The sequence below is a fragment of the Spinacia oleracea genome, chromosome 5, assembly GCF_020520425.1.
Source record: "Spinacia oleracea cultivar Varoflay chromosome 5, BTI_SOV_V1, whole genome shotgun sequence".
NCBI classification, from domain to species: domain Eukaryota; kingdom Viridiplantae; phylum Streptophyta; class Magnoliopsida; order Caryophyllales; family Amaranthaceae; genus Spinacia; species Spinacia oleracea.
Genome location: NC_079491.1, coordinates 124,924,243 through 124,940,543, shown reverse-complemented (window position 1 = coordinate 124,940,543; position 16,301 = coordinate 124,924,243). Strand labels below are relative to the sequence as shown.

The window sequence follows — 16,301 nt, the reverse complement described above, 5'->3', positions numbered from 1 at the left end:
AATTAATCATAATTACAAATTAGATTGCATAATTAACAAGACTAGGCATTCAAACTTGTTAAACATATGCAGTAGGTCAATCAAAAATTCAAGATTTATCAACAAGAATCGCAAATATTTAATTTAACATCTTAAATTTACGAAATTTTGCATTCGAAAAACTAAAACCTTCGAAAAGTCATAGTTAGGCTTCGAATTTGAGAATTCTGGGTTCGGCAGAAAAAAACTATTTTTGTCAAAATTTTAGAATGCCTTTTACATGCGGAATTGACACAAAAATCACTCAATTCGGATGAGTAACGAAGAAACTGCCGAAAAACTGCGTACGTATAATTAAATAAACGCAATTTGCAATTAATTAACAATTACGAAAATTAATCACCCCTTTTAATTCTTGCAAATTTGTAATATTTAACCATGTTCATGCAATTTAGATTATGAAAATAATAAGGGGCTCGTGATACCACTGTTAGGTTATGATTCATATGACAGTTCATAAATCATGCGGAAAAACCATAAAGCCAGGAAACATATTATTTACACATAATCATTTAGCATAGTTTAGATGCATACTCTTTGTTGCGTGCCTTCCCTAGCTGCGCCCGAACCGAACAAGAACAAGTCTTTAGGACTCCAAGTGTCGTCCCTCCGTAGATAGTCCACAGCACGTCCGGATCCGCCTTAAGATTGACCAACTAGAATCGCCCTTAAGGTTCTAATATTTTCGGTTAGGTAGGCAAGAATATTGGCTGATTTTTCTGCTTAAAAATCTTAGTTTTGAATACTTAAAACTTGTTGTATAAATAATGACCCCTAGGCCTTTATTTATAGAGTTATGGAAAAGGAATCGTAATCCTTGTAGGATACGAATTAATTGAAATTAGAATCCTACATGAATTCTATTTAATTAATTTATCCAATTAGGAATAGAAATTTAATCATACACTGACTCTTGTAGTTTTAGGAATCACGCATGAGCACAAACTCACACACACACGGCAGCCACAAGGGCTGCCCATGCGCGTGCGAGCAGCAGCCCACGCAGCGCGGCCCACGCATCCGTGGCCTTGGCGCGCGCTGGGCCTGCCTTGCGGTAGGCCTGGGCGCTGCCTTGGCTGGGCTTGTGGCGTGCGTGCTTGCTGGGCGATGGCCCGGCTTCGTGCTGGGCCTTCGTCCGGCAGGCCTCGTCCGATGCTAATTCGTACGATACGCTTCCGATTAAATTTCCAGTTCCGGAATTTATTTCCGATACGAACAATATTTAATATTTCCGATTCCGGAATTAATTTCCGTTTCGAACAAATATTTAATATTTCCGTTTCCGGAATTATTTTCCGATTCCGGTAATATTTCCGATTCTGACAATATTTCCGTTTCCGGCAATATTTCCGATTCTGGTAATATTTCCATTTCCAATAATATTTTCCGATACGTACCATGTTTCCGTTTCCGGCAACATCTACGACTTGGATAATATTCATATTTCCGATACGATCCATATTTCCGTTTCCGGCAATATCATCGTTTCCGGAATATTCATTTCTTGCCTGTGACGATCTTAGCTCCCACTGAAACCAAGATCCGTCGGTTCCGAATATTCATAGATGGAGTATTTAATGCCATTAAATACTTGATCCGTTTACGTACTATTTGTGTGACCCTACGGGTTCAGTCAAGAGTAAGCTGTGGATTAATATCATTAATTCCACTTGAACTGAAGCGGCCTCTAGCTAGGCATTCAGCTCACTTGATCTCACTGAATTATTAACTTGTTAATTAATACTGAACCGCATTTATTAGACTTAACATAGAATGCATACTTGGACCAAGGGCATTATTTCCTTCAAATGCGACCTACGAAAATAATTAAAATAATTATTTCATTTTTAATTTCATTTAGCGGCTCCCACTCAAACCAATATTTATTCCGGATAATTAAATATTTAAATATTAAATTAAACTCACGGCCCGACCCAAGTTAAATAAAATAATTATTAATTATCCCGTTAGCCATTTTTAATGCAAACATAAATTTTCAAGCCCAACAAAAACGAAAAAAATTGTTCAAGTGCAATGCAGGCTAGGCTTGCGCCCAGCCCAACAATGCTCGTGCTCTGTGGCCTACGAGGCACACGAGCATGCGCCCATGCCCTCGCAGCCAGCACGCACCCGTACCGCAGCTCTTCGCTGCCCGTGGCACTGCTGCTGCTGTTGTGCTCGACGCTGCGCGCAAGGCAAGGCAGCCTTTCCCCTTGCTTGCTCGCAGCTCGCAAGCCAAGGCTTTCCTTCCTTGCTCGCGCTCTTCCTCACCCAGAGCGCGCGACACGCTTGCTGCTGCCCGCGTCGCTGTGGCTCGGCAGTGGTGAGGTAGCCCGCATGGCTCGACGAGCCACACGTCCACCCACACCCTCGTGTTCGTGCCTTTGGTTCGTGCCCGCGGACCAACTAATTAAAAAAAAATTAATTTCACGAAAAAATTTGCATTAAGTCAATTTTTCACAAAATTAACGATTTTTATTTTCGAAAAATAACGACTTTACGATTTAATTAATTCTAACAACAATCCAATTTCGTTAAATTTATTAAATCTAGGCTAACATTATTCAAATTTTAAGAACGAACAATTTCAACCAAAAATTTGAACTTTTAAATAATCGAATCTAAAACTTTAAATCGTTCTAAACATTTAAATTTCAGATTTTTACGAATTTGGTTTAAGTGTTGATTAAAATGAACGAATCTAATCAAAATTTTAATCCAATAATTTTTAAAATCTGCCACTTTACATGAAATTATATTCCCTTTCCCAATTAACCAAATTTTCAGATCCAAATTATTTAAAAAATCAATTAGCAATCTAAAATTTACGAATTTGGGGAAAGCAAAACTAGGGTTTATACTTAACAAAAATGGACAACAATTTTACCATAATTATAGAATATACCCGACAGAATTGTGTCAAAATTTCAATAAATTCCGAGTAGTTTAGTTGGACCAATTAATTGAAAAACTTTCCGAATTTATTAATTTTAACACGAAAATTAACAAAAACGCCCAAAAACACATACTTCGAGGCCTGTTTTTGCAATTGCGTTCCCATAAATTGATCTTAGAAAATCGTTTTCAATCACACTAGTTATTGGCTCTTGCGCGTTAGATATAAAAATATGTTTCGTAAACAGGTATATGTAAAAGATCAGTACGAAAAAAACTTCATAGCAAATGCAAACATATTTGTCAATGATGACTTGGAGTTGGGGATAAACACTCATACAAATGATAATTAGGTCATGCTATCGTGAACGAGAAAACATGTAATTGGGGAGTCGGGAATACAAGATAGAAAAAACATCTATTTAAAGGTTGTTGGGCGTTAATTATGTTGTTAATTTCATGTATGTACTAAGGCAGTCGTTTCAAGAATATGTTTATAAGACCCATCCTTTGTAAAGAAACCGAGGGTTTCGATGCGGAAGCAAAGGTCTCACTACTACGAAAGTTGTAATAGACAACGGTTGAAAATAGCTATAGACAACGGTTGACCACCGTTGTAGATGAAAGCGTTGTTATAGATGGGGTATTATTTAACAACGCTTTATTTAACCGTTGTTGAATGTATTTTTTAATTTTACTTTTTGAGCAAATTTTAGCATATATATTTTTTTTAAAAAGAAGATAAATATATTACTCCGATATAATTTCATAGCCTATGTAGGATTTGAACCCACATCATTGTGCAATTGCACATTGCTCTACCAGTTGAGCTAACAGGCTTATTTATTATCAATTTCATTTATATCATCGAGAGACAAAATAGTTGTGACTCACAGACGGACCAGCCTATACGGCTCAGTTATTATGTCCATAACCCGATGCCCCCCTCCGATCCTTGGCCTCTTTATCTGGTTTTCCATTGACACATTAAATTAGAAGACCAGTAATCACACATCATATACGTAGTCTCAGTCATACATGGAAAAACACCCATCTTGATGATGGAATCTGACCGTTCACACTGTTTGTTCTTCCTAGAGGCAAAGTCCTCTGGTCTCTGGCATGTGATGATGGCCCTAACAGAAGAAAAAAAGAGATAAAGTAAGAAAAATCACAAACATCAAGACAAGTTTGGATCATATCTAGCATATGTTTTTTTTACTTGTTTTTCTCTTCCATAGCCTCGTTGAGTGCTTGCCTCTCCACTAAGAGTAAGGGTAATTGCTAATTCATATACAGTGAATGATAATATTGTATAAAAGAAACTTCATTTTTAATCCAAATTATCGTAAATCAAAATATTAGTAGATATTCGTACCTAAACTAAACAAAAACTAAGTAATTTAAATTGAATAAAAAAATATTCACACGAATTCCAAACAAAATATCACAAATAAGTAACAAGCAATTATTAGTCAACAAAGAAAATTATTGTATGATATATGCTCGCAGTCTCTTTGCCAATTTGTATTTCTTATAATTTGATTTTCCTTAATTAGTTGACTTATCATCTTTCACTAAGGCTGAGTAAGGAATTTCTAATAAGCTCTAGAGTAGCTTACATTCTGGACACTCCATTGCTACCCACCCTAAAAGATAGAGGTAATAAAGTAATACATTTCTCAATTACCTTTAGCATAGAGAGATAAGAATCTGAAAGTCCTGTGTTCTTTCCAAGTTCCCACCATGGCTATCGTTACCTAATGAATTGAGAAAAAAATCAAAAATAAATAGTGGCTAATGATGCTTTACCTAATACAAGAAGATCTACAGCGGTGGAAAAACAACTGTCAATCTGAACTTACAGGCTCATACAACAAGCCCCAGAGTTGAGCTCTCCGAGTCCATTTATTTACGACATGCTTCTTCGCAATACTGCATGGAACCAAACAGAAGTAAGATGGGATTGGGAACCAACTACTATTCAGACTAATTATACATGTAACATTCTAGTTCATGACAAACTTTCAACAGAACTACATCCAAATAAACCCAACTTCCTCTCATACATTTATTAAAATGAAAAAACTCCATGAACTCATGTTATTGAAAAAGACAGCTCCACTGCAACCAAATGACGGTAAATCAAACCAGTCGATTAACCATCCCCTCCCCCATAACAGCCTCACTTAATCCACCACTTAAATCACTAGTTTTGTCACGAACCCTAATCGGGCATGTATGATCTATGGGAAAAGGGACAACAGAGCATCCACTAAAGTACAAGGACATCTTAAACGATATTGCAACTAAAATTCAAACGAGATTGTTCACTTACCAGTAAATCCTCCAATATTTACTAAGAAAACAACAATAAGTGTTTGGGCTCCCAATTGATTCTCAATTGGGCCACTAAGTCCAAAGCCCAATGGCTCTAAACAACAACATCAAACCTACCAATGGCTATTCAGCCATCCATTAAGGCCCAAGGCCCAATAACAATAAGTGACCTATGGGCATTTATTATGCAAACACTATAAATAGGCCGCCAAGGCTCACACCTCAAGGTACGTCCAATTTATCGCCTTAAGACTACTCTTCTAGAGAACTTCTCTCTAGAATCCGAGCATCATTCTTACTTAGGCATCGGAGGGGCTTTCCTCGGAAACACCCCCGAGGCCAGTGACTTTGCTCTTGTGCAGGTGAATTCGGATTCCACTCATTCAAACAAGCAAGATCTTCAACACATACAAAAGGGCCTTCATTCGAAGCCCATTGTTTCCATCTTTACAACACCGGAACAATTTGGCGCCGTCTGTGGGGAAGAACACTTCAAAGCCTTTGGAAGACATCAACCACCTCTTTCCGCGAAAATGGTGAATGATGTTGTTAACAATGACGACGATATGATGGTGCGGTCAGATTCAGAATCTGACCAAGAGGGGCACCCTCAATCGATGGCGAGGTCACAGCCAAGCAGAGCTACGACCGCCACAAATGCAGGACCTCCGATTCCAACTAGGGAAGAGCTCACTGCGGCCATGACCATCATGCAAAACTTCCTCTTCAATGAGAAGCAGCAAGGACTGGCAAACGACCGCAGAGAAGAGAGGAGGAGCAGGCGAAGGCTGAACGAGCCACCCAGTGCGGAAGTGTCCAGACCCGAACGAGAACTCCTTCCCTTGACAGGAACACACTTGACGTCGAGGTGGACGGAAAGCACGTGGGACACCCAAAAAAGGGCACAACAGCAACCAGATTGGTTTGCGAGACCATCGCCTACTCCAACAGCTCTCCAAAGCGAATCAACTACTCGTAACACTCGGATCCGAAGCTCGGTGCTCAGCAGGTTGAGGCCCTCGGTCCACTCAAGGTTAAGACCTTCGATCCACACGAGACTCGGGGTAGGTGAGTCGAGCAGATCTGGCGAACGACCCGAGGTCAGTAGCCGAGAAAGAAGAAGAGACAGGAGGCATGATCGAACCCCTAGCCCCCATCGTACGCCCGAACGTTCTAATCATAGAACCTCGGCAAACGAAGGCATCAGGGCTAGACTCGGGAAAAGAATCATGACTCCTACGTCATCCCCTTTCTCGGACGAGCTGATTATGGAAGAAATACCGAAGGTAAGACTGCCAGCTCACCTAACCTACAGCGGAATCACAGATCCGAGGGATCATGTCATCTCCTACGAGCAGCAAATGTTCTTGAGTCCCTACTCCGAAGCATGCTGGTGTAAATACTTCCCAACCACGCTAACCGGAGTGGCGGGAGAGTGGTTTAGATCGCTGCCGAAGGGATCGATCAAGAGCTGGAAAAAGCTGAAAAAGAGATTCTGCACACAGTTCGTGAGCAACAATCGCCCCGAGCGAACCACAGCAGAACTGACCTCAATCCAACAAGAAAGAGACGAAAGTCTGAGAGAATTCATGGCCAGATTCATGAAGGAATCAACAAACATACCAAACTTGCAGCCAGACGTGGCCATCTTCGCCTTGAAGCACGCGCTCCAGGAAGGGAAGTTCCGTGACGAACTCTCAATGAAGAACCCCTCCAGAATAGCTGACGTGCTCCAAATGGCTGACGCGTTCATCAGAACCGAGGAGTTCAACAAGGCCGCTGCAAGACTGAAAGGATCGTCGGATCCGAGAGACACAAAGAATACCCAGAGCAAGCCCGAGGGTAGCTCAAGGAAGGGGAAAGAGAAAGTAGGAGCTAGAGAGATGAGCCCGAAGAAAGACGGGAGAAGGGGTGAACTTCAACCCAAGTACACCAACTACACTCCACTAGCTCTGCCCCGAAAGGAGATATTCAGCCTCAACAGAAATGACGAAAAGTGGAAACTACCTGGGAAGCTCAAGTCCAACCCAGCTCGGAGAAACAAGAACAAATGGTGCGAGTTCCATGATGACTTCGGTCACCATACCGAAGAATGCAACTCGCTGAAAGACAACATTGAGGACCTCGTTCGCCGAGGCTACCTGAAACAGTACTTGTTAGACCGAAGGGAGGAAAAAGAAAAGGCCGCAAGCGGCAAACAACACGAGCAACCCCAGAAAAGGGTCTACGAAGCAACAGGGCACAAGAAAAATGACATCCTAGTGGTGTTCGGGGGACAGAAGTCTGGCCAGGCCAGCAAAAAACACCTAAGAGCCCTCTCCCATCGGGTCAACTTCAGCGCGGTGGGAGACAACCAGCCACACCCCCCGAACATGACCTTCACTGCTGATGATTGCTTCGGAGTCCAGTACAAGCATGATGATCCTCTGGTCATCTCCATGGACCTCAATAACCACAACGTACATCGAGTATTAGTCGACGGAGGAAGTGCCGTCAATATCATCTTCAGAAACTGCTTCGAGCAGCTAATCCTCGAAGAGCCAGAGGAAGCACTGACGAAAGTCAGTTATCCTCTGATCGGATTCAACGGATCCGCAGCTATCCCTCGAGGAAAGATCACCCTGCCAGTCACAGTGGGCGAAGGCCAGGCAGCAAAAACCCTTCGGGACGAATTTTTGGTGATGGACTGCGACTCCGTATACAACGTAATCATGGGGAGAACCATGATTCACAAGATGCAAGCAGTCCCCTCCACATACCACCAGCTGATGATATACGTCTCGGATGCAGGATTCGCCGAACGAATCAGGGGTGATCAAGAAGTGGCGAGAAGAACCTGCCACACTGCTGTCCGAAAGCCCAAACTAGAGGACGGCCCCGAGGAAGAAAAAGGAGCTAAAGGAGAAGAAAGCGAGGCAAAAAGAAGAAGAGCAAGCACGAGCAGCTTGTCTCCCGCAGAAGTTGATGCTCGCCCCGAAACCCTATCTCCCGAACCAGATCAAGAAATGGAGGATATCTTCCTCGAAGATAATTCAGACAGGAGCGTCCGAATAGGCAAGGGCCTAAGCTCGGGGCTCCGAATCGATTTGATCCGACTACTCAGGGATCACAAAGACATCTTCGCATGGTCAGCAGCAGATATGCCAGGGATAAATCCGAAGCTGATTTGTCACAAGCTGGATGTCAACGCTGAAGCTCGGCCAATCAAGCAAAAAAAGAGAAATTACTCCTCGGAGAAAAACAAAGCCATCGCCGAGGAGGTTAAAAAGTTGCAAGAGGCCGGATTCATCGAACCATGCATGTATCCGAAGTGGCTGGCCAACGTGGTGATGGTCAAGAAAGCGAACGGCTCATGGCGAATGTGCGTAGATTTCACAGATCTGAACCGAGCCTGCCCCAAAGACTGCTATCCCCTGCCAAGGATAGATCAACTGGTTGACTCCACCAGCGGCCATGCACTGCTCAGCTTCATGGATGCCTTTTCAGGCTACCACCAAGTATTCATGCACCCCGATGACAGGGCAAAGACAGCGTTCATCACAAGCGCAGGAGTGTTCAACTACAAAATGATGCCTTTCGGCTTAAAAAATGCCGGAGCCACCTACCAGAGGTTAGTTGACCACGTCTTCGCCGACCAGAAAGGGAGGAACGTGGAGGTCTACGTGGATGACTCCATCGTAAAAAGCATCAAGGAGGAAGACCATGTCAAAGACTTGGCAGAGACCTTCGGAAATCTGAGGAAATACAGCATGAAGCTGAACCCAAAAAAATGCGTCTTCGGGGTGAAGTCAGGGAAATTCCTCGGATTCATGGTGAGCGAAAGAGGAATTGATGCGAACCCAGACAAAGTCCAAGCGGCATTGGATTTACCCGAGCCGAAGACCAAGAGAGATGTGCAGAGGCTAACCGGCAGGTTAGCCGCACTAACAAGGTTCATATCAAAAGCCTCGGACAAGGGAGCCCCCTTCTTCAAGGCACTGAAACCAAAGAACCTCCCCGGAGGAGAAGCAGAACCAGTCAAGAAAAAGGGGGTCCCGAGGAAAGTGGATCCCGAACTGATATGGGAACAGGAGCAAAAAGAAGCTTTTCAGCAACTCAGAGCCCACCTAGCTCAACTGCCGACACTGGCCAGACCAAAGGAGGGGGAAACCCTGTACCTATATGTCGCAGTTAGCCCTGGAACCGTCAGCGCAGTGCTTCTTCGGGAAGAAGAAAAGAAGCAACAGCCAATCTACTTCACCAGCCGAACACTTACAGGAGCCGAAACCCGGTACCCACTCATCGAGAAAGTCGCATATGCAGTAGTGGTAGCTGCACGAAAACTGACGCCATACTTCGACTCCCACCAGATCACAGTGCTAACTGACCAACCGCTCGAAAAAGTACTCGACAAAATAGAGAGGTCAGGAAGATTGGCTGCCTGGGCCTTCGAACTATCAGAGTTCGGCATCAAATATCAGCCGAGGACAGCAATCAAAGCACAAGCATTGGCAGACTTCTTGGCCGAGTGCTCATACCAGGAAATGTTGGATGATACGAAAAGCACTTGGGAGGTCTTCACTGACGGATCTTCCACAGTAAACGGCTCAGGGGCAGGAGTTGTACTAATCCCCCCGACGGGGAAAAGCATAGAGTATGCATTGAAGTTCGGCTTCAAAGCAACCAACAACGAGGCCGAATACGAGGCCGCAATCGCAGGGATAGAGCTTTGTTTATCCCTGGAGGCCGAACATGTTCGCCTCAAAACTGATTCCCAGCTTGTAGCCAACCAGATCCGAGGAGAGTATGAGGCCAAATGGCCCAGCATGACAGCCTATTTAGCAAAGATTAAATCCTTAACGTCAAAGTTAAGATCCTTTGAAGTCATCCTCATTCCCCGAGGACAGAACGCGCAAGCAGACGCACTGTCAAAACTCGCAAGCTCGACACTCATCGACCTAAACAGGTCGGTCCACGTGGAAGTTCACCAGGAGAGAAGCATCGACTTGCTACCCACCACAGTATGCAGCTTACGCACCGAACCGAGCTGGATGGACGCAGTAGTTGCATACAAAGAAAGGGGAGAACTTCCTGAAGATAAGCTGCAAGCGAGAAAACTGAAAAGATTCAACAGATGGTTCATCATCAGCGCCGAAGGAGAGCTCATGAGGAAATCATTCTCTGCTCCGCTGCTAAAATGTGTGGGTCCAACAGACGCTGACTACATCCTAAGGGAAATCCACCTCGGGATATGCGGAAACCACATTGGAGGTAGGACATTAGCACATAAAGCCCTTCGGGCTGGGTACTGGTGGCCCACTATGGTTTCCGAGGCAAAGCAGATGGCAAGGAAATGCGAGAAATGCCAAAAGTTCGCACCAGCCATCCATCAACCAGCTCAAGCCCTACAATCAACACTGTATCCCTTACCATTCGCACAGTGGGGGTTAGACATCATTGGTCCCTTCCCCTCAGCGACGAACCAGAAGAAGTGGTTGATTGTAGGAGTCGACTATTTTAGCAAATGGATCGAAGCCGAAGCTGTCTCCTCCATCACCGAACCTCAGGTCCGCAAGTTCATATGGCAGAACATCATCACAAGGTTCGGCATACCAAGACTGATGGTCTTCGACCACGGGAAACAGTTCGACAACACCCCGTTGCAAAAGTGGTGCAAACAGTTCGGCATACACCTAGCATACTCGGCAGTCTGTCACCCACAAAGCAACGGGCAAGCCGAAGCCGCTAACAAACTCATCCTCAACGCACTCAAGAAAAGAGTCGAGGATGACAAAAACAAATGGTTAGAAGAGCTACCCGGAACGCTATGGTCCCTTCGGACCACTGAAAAAGAAGCTACCGGACAAACACCGTTCCACCTTGTATACGGATCCGAAGCTGTAATTCCTGTGGAAATCGGAACAGAAAGCCTGAGGATCCAGGCATACAACAGGTATGATGGGCTCCAAGGAGAAAGCAACAACCAGCTTCTATCCGAAGCTCTCGATCTACTGGATGAAGCTCGGAACGATGCAAGGACACTCAACGCAGCCTATTTGCAGAGGGTCAACAAGCATTACAACCGAAGAGTCAACGCCAGACCCCTAAAAGTCGGTGATCTAGTACTCAGAAACGCCGCCTCGGTTCAGAAAGGACGGATCCATGGCAAACTCTCAGCCACTTGGGAAGGACCATACATCATCCATTCCGAAAAAAGGCCAGGCACGTATATGCTGAAACAGTTAGATGGAACAATTCTGAAGAACCATTGGAATACCGATGTTCTCAAGAAATATTTTGTATGATCTCTGTCTGTAAACCAAGTAAGTTGTTTAATGAGAAGAGGAAAGCCATTGGCACCATGTGTTTCATTAAACTTATCTCTACATTTATTGTCCCTTTATATATATATGCAGCCTCGGATCTGATCAATCCGAGACCAAAAACAGGTTGACTTTGCCCATTCCTTGATAAAATGCAAGAAATGACCAAATCATACACTTCAGGGAACCGTCCAGAATCCTCGGATTCGCGGTACCCTAATAAAATTTGTTCGCAACAAACAGTCGCTCGAATCAAGTTATAAAACTCCGGCTCAGATCCACGGATCGCCGAAGGCATAACTAAAGAGGCAGACTAGCGATCTCTTGCCCAGGTTTCCGAACCACAAGAGATCGGAAGAACAATCCAAACCTCTGAGCAGATCGACGGATTTGAAGAGTCTGGAAACTAAAGAGTCTCTTAGCAGATCTACGGATTTGAAGAACTCGCAAAACTAAAGAGTCTCTTAGCAGATCTACGGATTTGAAGAACTCGCAAAACTAAAGAGTCTCTTAGCAGATCTACGGATTTGAAGAACTCGCAAAACTAAAGAGTCTCTTAGCAGATCTACGGATTTGAAGAACTCGCAAAACTAAAGAGTCTCTTAGCAGATCTACGGATTTGAAGAACTCACAAAGTCAAAGAGTCTCTTAGCAGATCTACGGATTTGAAGAACTCGCAAAACTAAAGAGTCTCTTAGCAGATCTACGGATTTAAAGAGCTCGCAAGATCAAAAGGTTTTTAGCAAGTCTACAGAAAGAGGAGCTCGAGAAATCTACGGATTTAAAGACCTAAAAATTGCGAAAGAACAAGTTGAAAAGAAGCAGCCAAGTAACAAACATTCATTTTTTATTCAATATTTGGGGGAAGTACAAACACATCGAAAACCTCAAAAATTGAAAACAAAATGAAACAAGTTAAAATCGGCAGCCATCAACAGACAATACCGGCCTACCGAAGTACTAAAGAAAGCAAAAAGAAATGAGTACAACGCAGCGCCGAGGCAAAAGGGGGAAAAGCAAGCACATATTCGGAAGTCCTCAACTGGAACCGACCGACTCTGAAGAAGACGACTGCCCGAATCCCTAACTCTTGGGAGTCTCAGAAGCGGCCCCTAGGGGAGCATCCTTCGAAGAACCCCCAGCAGTGGTATCACCTTCGGAAGTTGCCTTCTGGGCCCGAGCCTCTGCAAGAGCAGCTTGGCGTTCAGCTTCAGCTTCATCTCGATCAGCTTGGCATTCCACCAAGTGGTCCTCGGCCTGCATCCATAGAGGAACTTTCTCGTTCCAAGGGAAGTGAGGCATGTGCTTCGCAAACATGCGCCGAGCACCCAGGATGCCGTTCCAGTACTGCTCTCTACACTGATCAGCAGTGTAGAGGTTGACTCGCTCCTGCTCCAGCTTCCGAATATAGTCATCTTTTTCCCGAAGCTTCAGCCGAAGGACAGGCACCTTATCAGCTTGCTGCTGGATCAGCTCCCGATGCTGGACAAAATGGTGGAGCCTTAACTCCGCCTCTTTACGCTCCTTGTCGGCCGCTTCAAATTTAGACTTCATCTCCTGGAAGAGTCTATCTTTTTCCTCAAGTTCGCTAGCGAACTTAGCGGCCATATCCTTCTTCTCCTCAGCAAAGGAAGCGATCTTCTCAGCATCCTCTTCAACTCGGAAGATGAGCTGGCCAACCTCGGTCCCGATCTTCTCAGCAGACTCTCTAGCCTCGCGACTATAGTGAAGGTACAGCTGCTTGAGTTCCGTAAGCTCGGAGAGGAGTTGCCCAGCCTTCTGGTCCAAAATGGGAATATCACGAGCATAAGCCTCACGATATTTCCTCAGTTGTTTCTCCTCAACCGAGCTACACTCGGAAGCGAACGAAGACCAGAAAACAGCCTGGGAACGAGAGAAAGATGAGCAAAATAGGAAAAACATAAAACAAAAACACAACTCAAAGAGAAAAATCTAGCAAATTACCTCGTTCAGATAGTACTGGGCCATCATTGCCGGATTCCTCTCTTCGGCCCCAGGAACCCTCCACTGCGGGTTAGCACGAAGCAGATTCTCCCGAGCAGCCTCGGGGCCCACCAAGGATCCCACGTGAGCCAAAGGGTCCTCTCCCAAAATCGGAGCCCTGGCATATCGAGCCATCGCCTCCCTTACTTCTTCGGGGATCCGTTTTAGCGGAACATCCGAACAGGGATCAGCATGGATCAGCCTATCCAGGGCCGAGGTAGAAGTAGAACCCAAAGTTGAGTGGCGCCTCTTCCTCGTCAAACCTTGCTCGGGCTGCTCCTCCTCTCCAGCAGAGGGAACCTCCTTCTGAGCCTCGGGGACCGCAGCTTCGGGGCCCGAGAGATCTATCATCTCCTTGTCTGGACTCTTCTCCCTCTCGAAGGGAAGATCAGCAGACTCCTTCTTCTCCCCAGCTACCTCAGGGACATCCGAAACAGGAACAAAATCGGCTTCAATCGCCTCCATCACCTCGGTGATATCCTGGATTTCGATCCCCAAAGCAGCAGATGGTTTAAGGGGAGAAGGGATGATATCTTCCTCGATCAGCGGCTGATCCACGGCCGGCGGTTCAGCAACCACCACACTCTTTAACTTCTGCCCTGGCAAGGGCATGAAGTGAAGAAGATTCTTAGGAGGAGGCATGACTTCCGAAACTGCTTCCTGCATAGCAAGCATTCAAAGATTAGTTTCCGAAAAGGGGAGAAACAAACTACAAAAACTCCAAGTCAGAACAAATACCTTCTCCGAGGGCTGAGAAGCCTTCGCTTTCTTCGGATGCGTGGAAGGCCTCAAAAGAGTGCTACCCTTCCTTTTGCGTTGATCCTAAAAAGGGGAGACCAAGGGTCAACGAATGTAAAAGAAGAAAAAGGAAGAAATAGAGAAAAAAGCGGGAAATACCCGGTTCCTAGATAAAGAGATATCTATCCGAGCCGGAGATGAAACCGAAGGAACGGCACGCGGCACAGCGTCAGTCCCAGGACCCTAAAAAGATGGTCCAGGACCAAGACGTTAGCCGACGGCCAACCGAAAAGAAAAAGATAAACAGAAAATCGAGCCTATAAATGAACACTCACCGGATCCGAAGTCGTCTTCAACTCAGGAAGCACAACCTTCACAGGAACAGCTTCAACAGAAGAGGCGGAATCCCACGGATCAGCTCGAACTTCGGATATCCGAGCAACCCCCAAAGGAGACAACACGTAATCCTTCAGGCGAGGATTACGAGGGTTATCTTTTCCGAACTTGTACTCGGGAGCCGGGTCGTGAATAGTCTTCAAATCCAAAGAAATGCCCAACTTCTTAGGATCAATGCAGCTAAAGCCGTACTCTGCAAAAACAAAGCACAAAACATGTCAGCAAAACGAAACAGGAAAGAGGACAAACTCACTGAAAAAACGGTCTCAGCCGAAAGACACCTACCCCTGTCAAAAATCCTGCTGAGACCGGCAACAGCAAGAATGTCCTCCCTCAGAATGTAATTGAGATTCGGGAGCCAGCTAGACGGCAGTCGGTGGTTATCCTCTTGAGCCAAGAACCACTGGAGGAGGTCCACATAGTGGCGATGGTTCCGATCTGGAGCCGCCACACCCCTCATATCAGGATCAGGAGCCACGAACCACTTCGGAGGACGATAAAAGTTGGGATGCTTCGGATCCGTCGGCACACGGACGAGCAACCACTCCGTCTTCCAATTGTGGTCAGAGCTAAGGTAGGGGTACGCCGTGATGTAGTTCGGATCCCCCCTCTTTCGGGACTTCTTGTTGACAATGGTCCACCAACCATACCCATCACCCTTGGAAGCATGGTTGAGAACCAGATCGTGAAGATCCCGAAAAATAGCGACAGAGCAAGGGAAATTGACGAAGTCACACACCCATCTAAATCCGATTATGTGCCTCATAGATTTGGGTGTGAGCTGGGCCAAACTAATGTTGTACGACACCAAAACCTCGGATACGAACGGATCCAAAGGAAAGCGGAGACCATTCTCCAAATGGTGAGTATACACGGAAATGAACCCCCTCGGTGGATGAGTCACCCGAGGACGCTCTTGTTCAGGAAGCTCGCACCAGTACCCCAAGGCATGCTGAATTCCGTATAGCTCCTCGGCCTTCCGATGATAATTCCCTAACTTCGCTTCCACCAACCAGTCACCGCTGACCGATTTCTCCAACGGACCGTCGATCTGCGTGGTCTCATGCAAAATTGAGGCATACTTGCCCTTCGGATCAGCTTCCGACCAATGAACTGGAAACTCGGAGTAACGACGACGAACACCCGAAAAACCAGCTCTCTCACCAGAGGTTGCACGTTCATCTTCGGAAGCATCCCAACCAATCGAACTCTTCTCCAACGGCCTCTCCGAAGGTCGACCCCTCGAAGATTTCGGTAACCTCCCCGAAGGCACGTTCTCTCTCTCACTAGAGGAGCCAACAACGAACTTGTTTTTGCCCCTATTCTTTGCCATGGTCGCGAAATCTCGATCTAGGGTTTAGATTGAGGGGTAGAAGGAAGAACGAAGAAAAAAAGGAGAACTCAGAAACAAATTACCTTTTTCCGAAGCGGAATTCGCCGATAAAGCGAACAACACAAGTTCCCGAAGTCTAAAGTTGGCCGAATTTCGTAGATCTGAAGAAGCAAATTGCACTGCGATCGCCGGAATTTAGAGAGAGAATGGGTTTGAAATAAGGAGTAAAAAGTTTAAAAGGAGCAAGGCACCCA

At 45.4% G+C, this 16,301-nt stretch overlaps 1 protein-coding gene across 1 annotated transcript; it reads right to left on the bottom strand.

The window, feature by feature from the left end:
* Positions 1–11,973: 11,973 nt before the first annotated feature.
* Positions 11,974–16,047, bottom strand: LOC130461843 (uncharacterized). Its single transcript, XM_056830080.1, has 4 exons — positions 15,867–16,047; positions 14,654–14,742; positions 13,542–14,171; positions 11,974–13,460 (listed from the first exon to the last, which is right to left on the bottom strand). The coding sequence occupies exons 1-4, from the start codon at positions 16,045–16,047 to the stop codon at positions 12,660–12,662; spliced, it is 1,701 nt and encodes a 566-aa protein (XP_056686058.1). The 3' UTR covers positions 11,974–12,659.
* Positions 16,048–16,301: the final 254 nt, after the last annotated feature.